The sequence below is a fragment of the Orbicella faveolata genome, unplaced genomic scaffold (genome assembly GCF_042242905.1).
Source record: "Orbicella faveolata isolate gen_17 unplaced genomic scaffold, um_ofav_v1 contig_13, whole genome shotgun sequence".
In the NCBI taxonomy this organism is placed as follows: domain Eukaryota; kingdom Metazoa; phylum Cnidaria; class Anthozoa; order Scleractinia; family Merulinidae; genus Orbicella; species Orbicella faveolata.
The window spans coordinates 29,291,739-29,309,227 of NW_028301540.1; the positions used below are offsets into that span (position 1 = coordinate 29,291,739).

Genomic DNA, 17,489 nt, shown 5'->3' on the forward strand with positions numbered 1-17,489 from the left:
GGCAGTGAAAGACTGGGCTCTAAAGGTTTATTTTCTTCCCAGATTGCATTGCATGTCTGGAGGAATTCCAAAATGGCGGAAGACCCTCAGGAAAAACTCGCCGTCTGTGCCTTCATACTCGCATAAAAATTTATTTTTAAACTGTATGGAACAGAATGTGATTGATATTTGAATTTGAGATCTTCTTTAGTTCCTTTGGTTCCTGGATTGTTCGGCTCAATATTGCAACTGGGACAGTTTCAGCTTTACTCTCAATATGTCAAGTTTGAACCCTGAAGCTACAGATTCGCCAAATACTCGACCTCCGATGTCACCTGCGAAATCCTCTATCTTCTCTGTATTTAAAATGACAAAGGGTTGTGTTATGCTCAAAGTAAAACGGCATGTAAGTATATATAGACATATTTATACACCTAGTTTGGATTATATTAATATGTTGCTTTTTATATATTAAGCTTATGTCTTGATGTGAAGTATATATGAAATAATTCATATTTGAACTGCGGTTATAGATGAAAGTGAGGAATGATCATGCAGTAAATTTTCCAATTTAAGCAATTGGAAAGAAGAAGCCTGAAAAAAATCAGGGCTTCAACAGGATTCGAACCCGTGACCTCCGCGATACCGATGCGATGCTCTACCAACTGAGCTGTGAAACCACACATTGGGAATGAGGTCAATTAATTGAGTTCATCTATTCCCGTGATAACCGCAGTTCAAGTGTGTACACTAACCTTATTTTACTGTAGAGGCCAATCTAGGGGAGATATTCAGGGGTTAAGTGTCCCCTTCTTGGCTCCCCCCTCACCTTTCTTCCATCCATCTTTTTAGCAATCTTTCACTGATGTGGTACAAATGATATGAAATATATCACTATTTTTTCTTCTTGTTTCATCAGGGAACTCCTCAAATCAAGAAATTTATATTATCTAGAGGTAAGATGAATTTAAAGAATGCTTTGAAACTGATTGCTGATTTTGTTTTTATTAAAAGCAGCTAGTAAATATATGTGATGATATGTGCATGTTTTCTCGCTTCCAGTTTAATCAGATACCTATACATGCATTACCTACTCACCCTGGTGAAAATATTTTCTTGGAGCCTGTTCAATCATTCAAGGATCGTAAATAGCAACCTGTAGGAATCAGGATTCTATAGGGGTCTTTTTTCCACATGATCGCTTTAATCTTCAGGATCTCTCCTAGATAATTTAACTTGGGATATTCCTTCCTGATGAAGTGACAGTCTGATATCTTTTGTTGCAGATCTCTCTCATGTACAGTGGGGATCTCCAAGGAAAGCAGGAGAGAAGTCTGGTAATCAACTACATCTTTGAATTTGTGGCCTGCTTGTTTTTGTTGCCCTTTTACGGAAGAAAATTCATTACCTGACTGGTTAATTGCTTGTTAACTTTCTCGCAAAAAAACGATAGCGCATGAAGCCATGAGTACGTTACCGGTTTTTCAAGTGAAATTTACCGTGGAATTAACAAGTCAGGTTATGAGTTTTCCTTGAATCACATAGCCTTCTTTTTAGGCGAAAGAAAACCCTGTTTCATTTACACAGGTTGTGTGAATGTTGCAATATTTAAGGTGCCTCGCTTTCAAGAGTCGCAATTTCACACTGAATACGTTGCCTAGGTAACCAATCAGGGTGCAAGAATTCTCTGAGCTATACGATTCTAGGCTGAATATTTCATAGCTATTAAATGAAATGTTTCATTTCCAAAAGCAACCGACATCTGATTTCTCTGTAATTTCATATGAAACACACTGGCAAGCAGACTGGTATATTGAGAATAAAGATTAAATCACCAACAAGAGGATATCGCATCATGAGTAATCTGGCCATGTAGATTTGTACTATAGCATAATGGGCAGTTTCATTTTCTGGAAATTTGTAGCTCTTGGTGAATTGCATTTTCCGGTGAACTGTGAGCAGTCCAGAAAATGTTTCATAGAGCCAACCTTGTCTTTTTGTTCCTTCTGGTCTAGTTTTAATTGCCCAAATGACTGAAATAATTAAAGGACAGACGACAAAAGTATTTCAGAATTACCCTGTACCACAGAGGGAGGTATGCAAAATATTCATTGACTTTGAATTCATGGATTCATAATTGTTACATGTAAATACTGAATATACATACATGTCATGTAGACATAAAATGTAAAGAATATAATTAAAATTATGATTAATAATTACTAAACAGAAACAAAAAAAATTCTTTTTGTTTTAGTCCATGTCTTTCTCTGTGGTTTACAAGATTGGCAGAAGTTTACAGACACTGGATATTGCCTGTTTTGACAAGAAACAGTTTGAAGTATGGACGTCAGGTTTACAGGTATTTGACCGTGCGATTGTATTGGACAGGGAAGAGGAGCTAGCCACCTAGCCAGTGACTAATTTGCCGAACTCTGGATCAAGTGGTCCCTACTCGAGCCCTGACTAAGGGTCATCGTTGAGTTGAATTCTTAGGCAAGACACTTTCTATAAGTCATGTGGGTAGCAGTGAATTAAATACTGGGGGAGGGGGATCCTATCATGCCACAGAAATTCAAGGTGACTGCCAGCCTTAAGGGCCACCAAGCTAGAGTGCAGACTTCACTTTGCTAATTTCAAAACTAAGGTGTTTTGTTTTTGTAAAGGCCCTGATGAGTGGATTCAATGACAGAAAGGCTGTTGATGAGTTATATGAAAGTGGAAAGCATGAGCAAGATGAAACAGACAACCAGCTTGCACAAGGACCAGAAGAGGTGTGTATTAACAGTTATTGATAACATAGTATGTTACACAGTCATATAATTCATCATCCTGGTCGTCAGTGTCGTTGTTGTTTCTCCTGGTACCTGTGGGTGCGCTGATAATGGAAAATGTCAGTTTCCACTTTCCTCAGAATTTATTTGGCCTTGTTTTGGTGGCATATTTTGCATTTTTTCATCTTCCTCACTCTTCTCCAAGTCAACAGATTGGTTCTTTTTGAGGGGGGTGGGGTCTCCTTCATTGAAGCTACAATCAAATGATGTTTAAATTTGTGTAGTTCATAAGCAGAGCATTCCACTCATTGCTTCAATTCACTGCTTATTCTGGTGCTGAATTTCACTAGTACTACATGTAGATTTAAATAAATGTGGGTTACAGAAGAGCAGGTGAGAGGTTTGTCTCCTTGAGGAACTCCCATATGAAAATGTTGGGAACGCTTGTTGGGTAATTTCAATCAAACCCTAATGGAGACCAATCTGGGTGTGGTTCAAGCTTTATTTCACCCCTAAAAGATATCACTTAAAAAGGAATAGACCGAATAGACTGTGTCAGCCACTGTTCAGGAAAGGAGCCTGCATTAGTAGACTGGACCTGAGAGATTGGTGGAAATCAAGCCTAAAAGAGGAAATAAGAGCGTTTCTTTCATTAAATACGTTTTTGGTTGCAACCTACAAGAACTGATACTTTGACAGCTAAAAAAATGTGTTTTACCATTAACACCCTAAGTGAGACAAGAATCTTTGATTTATACCCCTTAGTGAGACAACAAGCATCCCGGACATTTTAATATACGAGTCTCCTCTTGAAATATTATGAAATGAATTGTTGACCAGAGTTAATATGTTTCTGATTGATTGATTCTACAGGTTCCTTTGCATCTGCTTGGTCCTGATGGAAAACCACTCAGTGAAGGTACCTCGTAGTATGTTACTGATTTTAACACATAGAGCCTGTACAGGCCATCATTACAACTCTCATTAAATTTAATTGACTATGATGTCATGGGTGCTCCCATCAATAACTTAAGGTGCATCTCCTTTAGAAATCAAAATCTCTAAAATGCGTAAAAAGGATTTTTAATTTCTTTGCCAAAGTTCAAAAATGATTCATTAATCCAGGAGTCACCTCTTTGGGTTGATTCAATAAGATAAAATCGAAAAAGTTCTGTTTTATAAAAAAAAAAGTTGTGTGTCTCTGAGGCCTTTGACCCTTTACAGCTGCATGATAAACAAATAAAATAAATATATTGCAGTATTTAGAGAGGAAGCTGCATCAGCCTTGGCTGGTTTTCATGCGGGCCCTCCATCCTGGTCGAATTGGAATTTGGAAATGTTGGTTTTTGTGGAGGGAGGAAAACTGGAGAAAAATTCCCAGATCAAGGCAGGAACCAACAACAAACTCAACTCACATATGGCACCAGGCCAGATTCAAACCCGGGCCACATTTTTGTTAGCAGTGTCTCTGCTCGCCATCCCTGGTGTAGTTGTCAATAGTTTGCAGAACACATCAATTGTAGATAGAATTGAGTGAATCAGTGCTTTGTTTATTTGATTTCAGACGCTTGTGACTTATACACGTGGGGAGATGGTACCACTGGAATGCTCGGGCATGGTGAAAATGGTGAAGAGAGTGTCCCTAAAGTAGTAGAGGCACTAATTTCAAAAGACATTGTTAAAGTGGCATGTGGGGTCACTCACACCATTGTTGCAACAAGTGAGTAAATTTCCACCTTAAAACTACACCAAACTAAATCTCCAGAGTAAAAGCTGTTAACACTACAATGACTGCATAATTCAGTAAATTTTGGTAAATGCATTTTGAAATCGTGGAGACGACTTTTGCCTCTCTTTGCATATTGGAATATTGCACTTCTCCTTAAGACTCAGCTAGTTATCAACTTTGTCATGTTCTGGGGCGACAAAAAGAAAAGACAACATAGTGCTATCGCTGTGATCGAGGGTGCACAGTACTTGCCATCGACTGGTAATTGCTACTTTTTTCTACTAAGGCACCGTACGTACCATGCCGGAGGAATTTGAAAACGGAGGTTTCACTCTGAAAACGGATCGAATGTTTTCCGTCCACACTGCGCCCGAGATATTTGAAAACGCATCAATCAGCGGTCATATTCGATTTGTGTTTGAGTAAACTGGGTCAGAGAAAGATCATGATTGTGGTAACGTCATCGTTTTCAAAAAGCTTTGTTTTCAAAATGTTCTCTGTCCACACTAAAAAGCATTTGGCCAGCGTTTTCAAATTCCTCCGGTTTGAATGGTTTTTTGGGAAAAGCTCTATTTTCGTGACGGATCATTTACATTTAAGTACTCTACTCACAATACTTCTTAATTATTATTTTTATTCTTTTTCAATATGACTACTTCTGCCGCTAATTTTAACTTACAATGTGCAACACTGTACTAAGACTTACACAGACTACTTATTATATTACTTGCAATACAATACGATCATTTACCGTAAATCCTCGAATTAGCGCCCCCCTCGAACAAGCGCCCCCTTCGAATAATCGCCCCTCCTATCGGCCAAAATTTAAAATAAGCGCCCCCCCCCCTCGAATAAGCGCCCCCCTCCCCTTCCCCCATTTTGTGGACGAGTACTGAGACAGCAAAGGATGTATAGTTTTCGTCATTTAGCATTATATTTGCATTGTTTCAGTTTGTGAACACGTTTAGTGAAAACGTTGAACACGCCAGGGTACTAACGGCGCCGCGATTTAAACTTCAGGATCAGCTTTTTATGTCGATAAACAGCTTATGTTGTTGTTTACGCGCAGATGATGTATTAAAAAAATGATCATGTCAGGCCACGATTTGGGAAAAATAAAATTAGCGTCCCCCCCCCCCCCCCCCCCGCCTCGATTAGGCACCCCCGCGAATAAGCGCCCCCATCTTCTCCTAAATTTGAAATAAGCGCCTCGGGCGCTAATTCGAGGATTTACGATACGCTACTTACAATACTAATACTTACACTACTTGCAGTACAATACGATAACTCATGTCGCTGACAATACTTACACTTAAACTACTTACACTGCAATAGGATTACTAACGCCACTTGCAATACTAATACTTACCACAACTTACACAGCTTGCAATATAATTCGAGAAACGGCCAATAGAAATTCCCCGAATCACGGCTGAAATTCATGTATCTGTTCGTCCGAGCCACGCACTCAATTCACGGATCACGCAGGACCCCTTCCAGACCCTGTTTAATGTTTTCTTGTTTGTTTTTGTCTGTTTTTTGTTTGTTTGTTTGTTTTGTTTTGTTTTGTTTTGTTTTGTTTTGCTTTTTCAATTACCGGCTAGCTAACCCTTTAATCTTCTTTGTTCTTCAGAGGAAGGTGAAGTTTACTCGTGGGGTTCAGGGTATGGTGGAAAACTTGGTCAAGGACACTTGCGGGACAGAGCGACCCCGCTCAGAGTTGCTGCATTAAAGGACATGAAAGTGACAAGAATAGCCTGCCATGAGTTTCATTCGGCTGCTGTTTGTGGTAATATAATAAAGATATCCTTTTACTATAGCACAGATGGGCTAATATGTGAATCTGAAAAGCATTATAACATTGATTGGAGTTCAGTTGCATGTTTATTGCGCTGTGATCTGTTAAATGGTAGATAAACTTAGGAAGCGTCCTCACTACGCTGGAGGAATTTGAAAACGCCGGCCTATCGTCGTCGTGTGGACGGAAAATACTTTGAAAACGGAGCTTTTCGAAAACGCCGGCGTCACAATAATCAGTGTGATTTCCCTGACCGAGTTTTCCTCGAGCATAAATACAAGATGGCTTGCAACTGTTGCGTTTTTAAATTCCTCCGGCGTATAGTGTGGACAGAAAACAATTGACTGAGGCGTTTTCAGGGTGAAACCTCCGTTTGCAAATTCGTCGTAAAGGAGTAATTATCACTAGGGTTTGCTGTTTATTCATCTTCCACTGGATTTATTATTCTCTCAACTCAATAACATTCCACAAAATCCATTTCGGCTTAAATTTGTTTCTGCCTGTCTGTAGTCACAGGAGAGTTATACACCTGGGGCAAGGGAGGTCCGAGACTTGGATACGAGAGTTTCTCGAGAAAGGAAATACTGCCGAGATTTGTTGAAGGCCTTGAGGAGCACAGAGTGGCGCACGTTGCATGTGGACGCAACCATACACTAGGTAAACTTATCAGTGACTAAAAGACTAGTTCCTAAAGTACTTACTGTGCTCTCAGTGGGAGAGAGGTTGTAGAGTGGGTTCTGAAGGATACACATTCATGGCATGAAACAAAAATACATGTTCCAAGTGACACTGTCAAATTCTGAGTAGTTTTAATTGCTAGTCTGGTTGAACAGGGAGCACAAGCGCGTAAATACTGAGATACTTTTGGACATAAATTTGCAAATTAGATATCTGATAAACAAAAACATGGGCAGAGGAAGAGTGGAAAGAGGCCAATATTCCCCGGTCAATCGAGAAAACCATCGGCTATGTATGTAAGGTAACCAGGCGTTTCGCCCGATAGCCAGTTCGCCCGATGTCAGTTCGCCCGCACGAAAAAACCGTTCGCCCGGACTGAAAGTTCAAAGAAAGATGTACTTAAAATTTCTCTTTCGTTTACTGTGCAAAAGAGACAACAATGTGGACATAACGAAACAAAAACGCGCGAAAAGGCGTTTATTTCTCGTTTTTTAATCCATTGACCACGGAGCTACCGTAAGAGTCTGGACTAGCCGACTATCAGTGCGGGCGAAATGGCATCGGGTGAACCAGCTGTCGGGCGAAACGGCCGCAATTTAATTCGTATGTAACACTAGTAATCTGGGTGTGTTTATAATTATTGTCAATCTACAGTTTGCACCAAGAACGGCCAGTGCTTCGCTTTTGGAGACAACGAGTTTGGTCAACTGGGTGTCAAAGGACCTTCGACGAGTTACGAGCCTGTTCACTCACAGGAACTAGAAAGCTACCACATCTCTTTTGTGGCGTGCGGGACACATCACAGTGCTGCGATATCTGGTTAGTCAAGTGCATGTAGGCGTTGTCACAAATCAATCAATCAATCAATCAATAACTTTATTAATGTGTCAAATACATTCTAGCCGAGGATAAAAAACCCTCTACTAATAGGGGACACATAAAATAAATAAAATAAATTATAAAATTTAAAAACCTAAATTTGATATTTACAATAAAAAGAGACTAAAATTTAGCTACATTATTTACAGTAATTCCAACAATTCTAAAATAATTCATTCGTAAGTAGATCATGTGCTACATAAAACACAGTTCTCGCATTCATGTTCAATTTTCTGTGAAAGATTAGTTAACGTGATCTGTCTTTTAAGGAGGTACACTTTTAAAAGTGTATCTCCTTGTGGAGGCTGAGAAACATTGGCTGAATCGCGTGAATTCGAAATGCTTTGTGTAGATTTTACAGCCGAAGATTCTGGTGATGGCCTTTTTTTAAGACCTACCCAGGAAAGTTTGAGTTTGGGGCAAGAAGTTTAATGTTGTTAGATAGAAATTCTCTCCCAGAGATCTTGTGGCCTGACTTATGATTGTGATATTTAAACTGATGTTTCCTACTGGTTTGAACCAAATGATTCCATAAGCGTTGTTGATACTACATGAGGGGCTCATGATGTGTCCTTCGATGTTTTCTAATCTGCCCGTACATTTTAACGACACCCTCCTCGATCATAAATTCTTCGGAAGAAGTGCTAGCCTACTGGCCAATATCCAGCCATCTTGACCGAACAAGCTTGGTCAATAGAGGATTTATTATATGGAAAAATAAACACTGTTTTCTTGCGAGACACAGCGGGTAATCCCGAGGAGCAAGATCGCGCCATCTTGCCCGCCCGGGTAGCTAGCCATAAGAACAATAATAAAATTGGGTACTGGCGAATTGTTAAGCACTTGTAACCCATACAACGAATAACCCGTTCTTAGTAATTCCTGCTATAGATAGCTTTGTCTTCAACCTATTAAAATTTTGTATCATAGATAGTGGGCATGGTTTGCTTTGGATGTGGGGTGACAACAGCTGTGGACAATTAGGAATGGAAAATATAAGCTTTTCGTCCAATCCGATTCAGATATCATCAGATCTCAGGTAACGCCATCACTAAAACCTCCACGGCCTATATAATCTATAGCGTGTTCTCGTATGACATCACAGCAATGAAACGGCGGTCTGGTTCGTATACCAAACCAATCTTATGTTGAACGCTTTTCTTATGTAAGAAATTTCTTTTGTTCCCATGAAAAATTTGCATGACTGCTGGCCACGTGATAGACTGCGAGTAATCTCTCTTTTGCTCGAAATTTCGTGAGGAAGAACGCAAAGAAAACTCAACGCAAGTGAGCGGTCGCGAGCGTGCGAGCGTGCGAGCGTGACATGTGAAGCCCCGAGCCGCAGGTAGCACCCTCGTCTGTTTCGAGTTCTTCCTCACGGATTTTCGAACAAAAGAAAGACTACCTGCAGTCTAGCCAAGTGAGTGAAAACGTAATTCAATTTAGACAATAAGTTTAACGAGGTCAAAATTCAACGAGCGTAGGGTTAGAAGCCTTCAATCTGAGAGGTCAAGTGTATGAAGCAAATACCAGCTGCTTGGAACTTTCCCGGTTCTTCATTTTAGGTTTGCGTTCTGTCCTTGAAGGTTGCGTGGCGGCAAACTCCAACACTGTGATGTGAAGGGATTTTCTAGGGGCTGGCTGACTAACGTGGAAACTACTGGGCTAAATTGTTTAAAGCCAATTAAGCTAACCATGGACTAGTGGGAATTTAGATTTCAGTTTTGTAACTTTTCAGTGAGGTTTTCTGTTTGTATTGTTTGCCATTCAGTTTTGAGGTTGAATAGTCTCAAACTGCAAAAAAATTGAGCAGTGAAAAACATTTTTGTACAGGAAGAATAAATACTTCGGTTCGCTTTTTATCCTGGGTTAGCGTTAACTGGCTTTAGGACAACCCGGTCCTGGTTTTAAAATTGTTTACTGATGTTAATTGTCATGGTTTTGTGTTTTGTAGAAGTCACCACATCATTGATGTGAGTTGTGGGGATAAACACACTGTATTTTTAACAAGTAAGCTGTACCACGTGTCACTCGTAATGTTGTCACAGTATGGTGTGTTTCATAATCTGGTAGTCGAAACCAAAATTTCACATCCGCAAAATAAGATAGGAGGATAGGAATTGATGTATTCGTGGAACATTTTTTGGGAAGAAAAGAAAAATAATTTTTCTTTATGATCCTGGAAAAGGCACAGTCCTGGTTGTCTTTTATTTGTTTACACTTTGGTGTTGCTGATGGACAAATTTCACCTGGAATCGATCAGAAAGACGCTTCTGCTTAGCACTTTAACTCCGTTGATTATTTCACCGTAAACTAAACTGCATTACATGTAATTTAGCAATTTTCAATTGAGTGTCGCAAGTAAACCAGAATTACTTTCATTAGGTTTACTTACCAAGCGCTATGATTGGCTTAAAAACTTGCGCCTTCTGCGTAGCCAATCAGATGCAAAAGAATAGTCAGTCGCGGCTTGTTCTATCGTGTTTTCCCGCGCTTGGTGCTTGTTACGTCTATTTGCTTTGCTTTCTCATTGGTTCATTGTGTTGTTTACATTTACTGTGTTTGGCTATTGTGATTTCATTGTTCAGAGTGTACAACACTCAGTTTAAGACTGCTCTTTTCTTATCAAACGGTTGTCGTCAAGGTTAATATTTCTGACGGCAGAATTCATGGCGCTTAATCATTGTTTCAGAAAAGGGGAAGCTGTTTGGGATGGGCGATAACACAGATAACCAGCTCGGGATAAACCAGCGAGGCAAGTCAGAAGACCCGGTGTTAAGGCTGAATGCTCCAAAACGCATCCATCTCTCTGCTCACTCAAGAGCTGCCAAACCTGTCCAAGTGTCCTGTGGTGCTTCTCACACAGCCGCTGTCACAGGTCAGTTATATGTCTTGCCCCCAGGGGGCAGTGGAAATATGCACCACCTCAATTTTGTATTCGTAATCTCTTTTAAAACCAACGCCTGACTTTTGGGTGGTGTTTGTTGACGAGATTTTATTCTCACGAGCGACCAGCTCTGTTGATGACTCCCTCTTCCAAATCGCCGTGACTCCTTACAAGGCCCTTTGCTGTCTTTCTGTTACAGAAACAGGAGAAGTATTCATCTGGGGCAAGGGAAGAGCGGGCCGCTTAGGTCATGGTGATACAAGAGACAGGTAAGTTGGACTCCTTGACAATCTTACTGTAATATAAGAGTAAACCTGTGATCTTTAGGCTGAAACAAGTAAACGTGGGTTAGAAGCAAATCAAACTGTAGCAAGAGAGAATGAAGAGTAATAGTGTAAATCTCCTATGTAAGCCTTATTTCCAATGTCAAGCTATTTTTAGATCACTCCCGGTTTTGGAAATCCCTGGAGGTTATAGAAATGGCCAATCATGTGAAGTGGATTTTGCTCACGTGGACAGCCCGAGTAGCTCAACGCGCATTTTCATCCTCCACGAAAGCATCCACGCAACACGCTTCGTCGCGTTACAGCGAGAGCTACGTCTAAAAATAACTCAAAAGGGATTACCTTTGGGACAAGGTCTATTTGTGGGATTACGTCTTTCTCTCTCCCTTCATCTTCTCGTGACAGAAATTTTTTTAAACTACGACAGATATTTCTCGTGAGTGGACATTTTTCAGGTTTCTCGAGTGTCAGCTTACGGGACACCCGACTTCCCCCACCTTTGCGCCTCCCGTGGCAAGCAGTTCACTGCTGTTGTGTTTTCATTCCAGGCCGTTGCCCTGTGAACTGGACATGGATGGCAAGCGTGTTCGCTCTGTAGCGTGCGGCAGTACACACACAGCCTGTCTTGTCACCAGGGCCTGGGTATCTGATGACTTGATCAAGAACTGTATGGCTTGTAAGACAAGGTTTTCACTGGTGAACAGAAAGGTACTGTAATATAAATTGCTTTTGAATTTTCTGCTAAGGTAAACTTATCAGTTACACGTATCGGGACTAAACAAAACAAGAACTTCAAGATAAAAGCAGGTCTAGCGACAGTTTCTGAGAATATCAGTAATACCTTTACTTCACGTGGTTTATTCTTATTTTGTGAAAGGAATGTACTTATTGTGAAGACATGAATGATCATTGTAGTTATATGTACAGCTTAAGCAGCTGCGAAATTAAAGCCTAAAAAAAATCAGGGTTGAACGTGACCAGCTCCTAGTTGGCTTGATAGCTCAGTTTGCAGAGCTCTGCACCGGTATCGCAGAGGTCATGGCTTGGAATCCCGTTGAAGTCTTTACATCTTTCTCTGCAATTCAAATATATGATCTTTCATATATTCACTTGTGTTATCCATGACCGATTCATGATATTCTCTCTTGTACCCTCGTTCTAAACTCGTGATGTATCCAAAGTTAGGTTAAACGTGTTTTACTGGAAAAGGTTTTACTTACAGGTTTTGTATACTAGATAATACTAGCTTTTATACCATACCATAGAAAATACAGCCAATCAGAATACAGAAAAACCGTTGTATACTCGACGGTATATATCATGGCATATCTATGCGCTTGCTCTTGTTACACATAACAATTGTTCCAGGAGCGCGTGTTGGATATGAGTTGGCTATAATCATCTCACATCCAACAAGCGCGAGTAGAATAATTGTTTTATCAAAAACGCCCTCAAAATTTAGAAAACTGGATTAAAATAAAATCAAAAACGCCCCAAGAAGTCACGCGTACGCTTACCATATTTGTAGAGCATGATATAATGGTTCATGACCCACGATGGTTGAGCCAATGAGAACTCTCGATCCAGTTTCTGATCACGTGGAATATGCCACTTATCACTTGTATTTTCTCAGTATACACATTCATGTGTGTATATCGAGAAAATACAAGTGACTCGTGTGATATTTCATGGTATACCACTCAGACGGGTTGCGGAACTAGTACATATGTAAGATTTATTTTTTAATCTACAGCACCACTGCCGCAAATGTGGAGGCGTGTTTTGTACTTCGTGCACCTCCAAGCGAACTCCTATCCTTGCCCTGCCAGGATACCGCATCCCTCGGCGTGTCTGTGACAAATGTTACTCCGTTCTTCTAGAAGAGATGTGACGATAGTCTTGACTTTGGACAAGAAAGGCGACACGCTGGGGTGGATACAGGATTTCAGAGCAGGGGGTTCGAGATACGGACCGCCGAAGGGGTTCCCCTGTTGGGGGGGTCCGGGGGCATCATCCGCCGGGAAATGTTTAAATTGAGGTCCTCGGAAAGAGGCCAAGTCAGCGTGTTATAATGTCTCAATTTTTTTTTTTTTAATTTAGGGGGTTCGACCGAATCCCCCGAACACCCCTAGATCCGTCCCATACAAGGTACACTTTCCTCCGGATTAGAAGAAACTTAACGACAGCGTGTTGGCTTTGATTGATTAGAGCATGTCAACACAAACTTTAAACACTCGGGAAACAACAAGACAAAAGAAACAAGGGTTTGCTTTCGACAGCCATCCCCAACAACCATTCTACATGGGCTAACCACAAACAAACCATGATTAAACAAAGTCAACATAATGCTATTAAAAACAGTGATCATGTTTTCGAAACATTTTTACTCCATGGTTATTTTTAACATTGTTCGGTTATTCAGTTTTTGCCGACATTGAATTAGCATCCGTCGAAAAGTGTTTCTTGTGAATTCTGAACTATATACATTACAAAGTAAATATTATATTTCAAAGTTTAATGCTTAGGCAAGTTAAGAAAATGATGGATTTTATCCAAGTAAAACGTTTTAATTGAAAACTATATTCTCCCGATTGTATCGCAAAAAACGGGCTGAAAAAGTAAAGAGATTTGATATTCTGTTGCGAGGACTTATTTAGTTAACAGTAATCCTATAGTTATTCCTTAATTTAGCTAAAGAATACAAAACAAAAGGAAAATGTCCCGAGATGTGCAATCACCTTTTTGTATGACAGTTAAAAAAACCTAGGATCTATATTACAAGTAAATAAAAAAGATCACCCTTTGGTGCTAAACCAAGAGCGGGATATTGCTTTAAAATTAAAACTAGTTAATAGAGAGATTAGGCAGTTTAAGAAAACCACGACGGCAACGGTAACGGGAACGTCGCTAAAACAAAAGGTTTAATGAGCAGAACAATGGCTGTGCACGTGGGCTATAATTCTTGGTACATTTCTTTGTCGTCCTCTGCAAAACAACAACGTGAAATGACCAAATTCTACGTTGTCTAGAGAACGTGAACCACGACGGCTATTTTTTTCATTTTTACTTTAAATGTTTTGCCTTGTCCCAGATTCAGTTTCGTCATAGTTTTGACACTAAGAAACAAAGGAGAATGGCTTTATAGTACCGCGAGATTCGCAGGTAAGATATATACCATTTTTTAAACTACCCTGTTCTCGGCGTCGCGTCCTGGTTTCTTAAACTCCCTAATTAAGCATGACGTTACATCAAACGGCGAACGGCAAAGATGAAACTTTTGCCGTTTGTCTTCAGCTGTCTATAAAGTAGAGTGAAAATATTTTTATTTGCGGTGAATAGTAGAAGACATTTTTCTATTTTTGTGTGATTTAGTTAAGGATTAGAAGAAAAGAACACAAGTTCAGAGGTAATCTTTGCCATTTGCTGCCTGCTGTAAACGTCATGCTTAAACTCTAATTATTGCTTTAGGTAGCTAAGATTTTTGAAATTATATCTTTATTACTTGTCACAATCGTGTGCTTCTTGTTTTTGTTTGGTTTGATATTGTGATAAAGTACTTTGAGAATAGACATATCTTATTAACCAAGCACGGGTGACGGTACTGGGAGAATATCGAAGTCTTGACAGTATGGACCTCGCTGCGCTTGGTCAGCACAAAAAAAAAAAAAAACAATTCCGATATTTTTCTATTACGGTCCCGAGCAGCCAATTTAATACACGACTGAAAATGTTTAGAAAAAATGCCACGATCACGGACCAGGAAAACATCGCAAACTTCAGGCGCGTAATTCTGTTTAAGAGCCCACTAGGCATATACTCACATTTGATTTGTTTTGGAAGCAAATGGAAAGGAAAAGCGTATGTGAAAGCATGTTCTTTCAGAAACGTAAGCCATATATATAGCAACCGGAAAATCTTCAAGAATGATCGTGCGGGATCGTTCGGGACAGCGCACGGTCCAATACTTAGAGAATATTGGACCGGCAATCGAGCAATCTCATTGGTTTATTTTAGTCGTTGGCCCTCTGAACTTACTTAGTCGTGTTATAAGGAAGAGTATCACCAGAACCTGTAATGATTTAAGGGACGTACTTTACGCGTAATGTATCTTTTCATCGTAGCTAGCTTTTGGTAATCTCTTGGTAATGTTTTGCTACCTTTGTAAACTATTGTTTCGAGGCCTCCCTCTTCCAGGAACAAACTGATTGTAAAGCAGTATTTCAAAACGAGTTGCTAAAGTTGAATGACTTCATTTCAGAAACAAGAACTGTGTGTTAGGTAGGATGGAAGGAGCTGGGGCTGTTCTGAAATTTTGAACGCGTACATGCAACAAACTTAAAACGTAGGAGAGTGCAAGGTTTGATTTGCACGTCAAATTTGGCAAGGACATATAATTGCTGTGGTCATTAAGTTTTAAGTGGACGTAAAATTTTTTTAGTGGATGTCGAGTTTTATATGGACATTAATTTTATCTGGGGTCATGTTTTGAGCAGGCGACGAATTTTTTGTCTACGTCGAAGTTTGGGAGTTCAGTTTAGTGTGAAAATCGAATTCGGTGTAACTTCCAGTTTGTGTCGGCATCAACTTGAACTATAAAAACGGTGGTATCGCAGGTAACACGGAAAATTACTATTTGTGATAAAAAAAGATACGTCTATACTGCAATTAACACATGATCTAAAATTGAAGATTTAACGTTGTGTGTTTTTGACGCCTCTCCTTCTTCTGAGCCAGAAGAAGAAGAAGACGACGACGACGACGACGACGACGACGACTAACTAGCTAATTGCTGGTCCGGTTACCATCTGTAATTTTTGCGATGTTGTAATGAGCAAGGCCGGGGACTCAAAATTATTGACTCAAATGACAAAAAAACACCCTTACACAACAACTTCAATTTTTTATCAAACCAGCGTTTATTGCAAGCCCACAATAATTTCTGCATTACAGAAATGGTTCCTTATTACACCCATCTAAATTCTATCCCCCGCAGACTTACTAGTTATGGTAATATCTTCTTCATCTAAGAAACAAAAAACAAAAAGAAAGCCCCTTAGCTCAATCACATTGTTTCGTCAATCCGGTAAAAAGTAGATTGTTGGGCTTAACTTGAGCTAGGGATATGTAATTAAAGCGAGTTATTTTAAGACACTAAATCTCTGAAGTCTTCTCACAAAATGTTAGAATATAAAGCAAATTAATAGGTCAAAAGAATGCTTCTTTTACATCATCTTGGTATACTTCAAGAAATATATATCAAACACGAGAGACAGTTTTTCATCGGGATATCCAAACACCGAGAAGAGAGTTTTTTTTTTCTTTTCACGATACAACTACGACGTCAAGTTCTTGCAATTTAAAAACCTCCCAGACTTCTACAGAGAAGGGAGTTGAAGTTCGAAATTCGAGGTCTTTGGATAGACGATAAACACTGTCTCGAGTGTTTGATATATCTTCTCAATCGAGACTAAAACTAAGGAGTTAACGGAAGGGTAAAATCGTCAAAATCTATGCTAATTGAGACCGGGTACCGTATCCAAACCTCCTTCACGGTTGTGATTTTCTTTGTTTTAACTTGATGAATTATTAATGAATTTGAGAAGAACCTTTCAGAAGAGTAGTAGTAACTAGTGTTTTGTCTACAGGGCTGACTAACTAAAGTACACAATAAAAAGATTAGCGAGGAAACTTTCAGTAATTCTGTACATATCTCATGCTCGAGTAACCCTTAAGTCTGTCCGGTTAAGTATTTAAGAATGCTTTCATTCCTGACCACCGCTGACAAGCATAGCAAACCCAGCAGACTTGTCACGTGACTTTTTGAATATCATCAGTGCCGTTCCGGCCAAGCAAGCAAGGCACATCACAAGCAGAGCTATGAGGAAGACGGAGCTGGAACCTAGGGGGATTGAGAACATAAATAACAAGAAGTAAGATGACAACACATGATAATTTCTCAAAATCGTTCTTTACTTACTACGTCAAAAAAAAATACAAATCATCATTTGTCTTTTAACAAATAGATTCCATGTTGCCGTACATCTGTTCAGTAATAGATCACAGATGACGTCAAAATGTGGTAAGAACAAAAAAGTGGCACACGAAGCGATAGCCGAGTGTGTCACTGATGTTCTTACCACATTTTGACGTCTTATGTGATCTATTACTGAACAGACACACCACAGCATGGCATCTATTCGTTTTATATAATAACGAAACAAACTACTACAGATAAAGCATTTTTTTTAATTCAAAATTTTTCAACATAACTCGAAAGCCGGCTGTTGCCCACTCTGGCGAACACGAAAAAAGCCATTTGACGTAATCTATTTTCTATACAAAATGAAGCAATCTCAATGGTTGCTACGCGTCGCAAAGAATTGTGATTGGTCCAAGAAAATCACGCCACTGTCAAACTTGACTTGAGCGTTGCTTGTCGTGGAATGAAAACTTACAGCGAAAGCAGAATTGAACTGCGAAA

General features: G+C 39.7%; 2 protein-coding genes across 2 annotated transcripts in view; one reads left to right on the forward strand and one right to left on the reverse strand.

Annotated features, from left to right (window-relative positions):
• Window positions 1–60: 60 nt before the first annotated feature.
• LOC110053655 (uncharacterized) lies at window positions 61–14,681 on the forward strand. Its single transcript, XM_020759913.2, has 17 exons — window positions 61–385; window positions 899–935; window positions 1,266–1,316; window positions 1,995–2,074; window positions 2,237–2,341; window positions 2,646–2,753; window positions 3,627–3,672; window positions 4,318–4,473; window positions 6,116–6,271; window positions 6,791–6,937; window positions 7,613–7,777; window positions 8,768–8,876; window positions 9,792–9,847; window positions 10,530–10,715; window positions 10,924–10,993; window positions 11,557–11,716; window positions 12,762–14,681. Exons 1-17 carry the CDS (start codon window positions 257–259, stop codon window positions 12,897–12,899), a joined length of 1,899 nt encoding a protein of 632 aa, XP_020615572.2. The 5' UTR covers window positions 61–256; the 3' UTR covers window positions 12,900–14,681.
• Window positions 14,682–15,900: 1,219 nt separating this feature from the next.
• The window catches only part of LOC110053644 (uncharacterized), a 294,177-nt gene continuing 292,588 nt past the window's right edge, over window positions 15,901–17,489 (reverse strand). Inside the window, exon 27 of the mRNA XM_089285965.1 lies at window positions 15,901–16,907. Within this exon, the coding sequence (XP_089142091.1) occupies window positions 16,771–16,907 (137 nt within the window). The 3' untranslated portion in view covers window positions 15,901–16,770. The remainder of the gene's footprint in view (window positions 16,908–17,489) is intronic.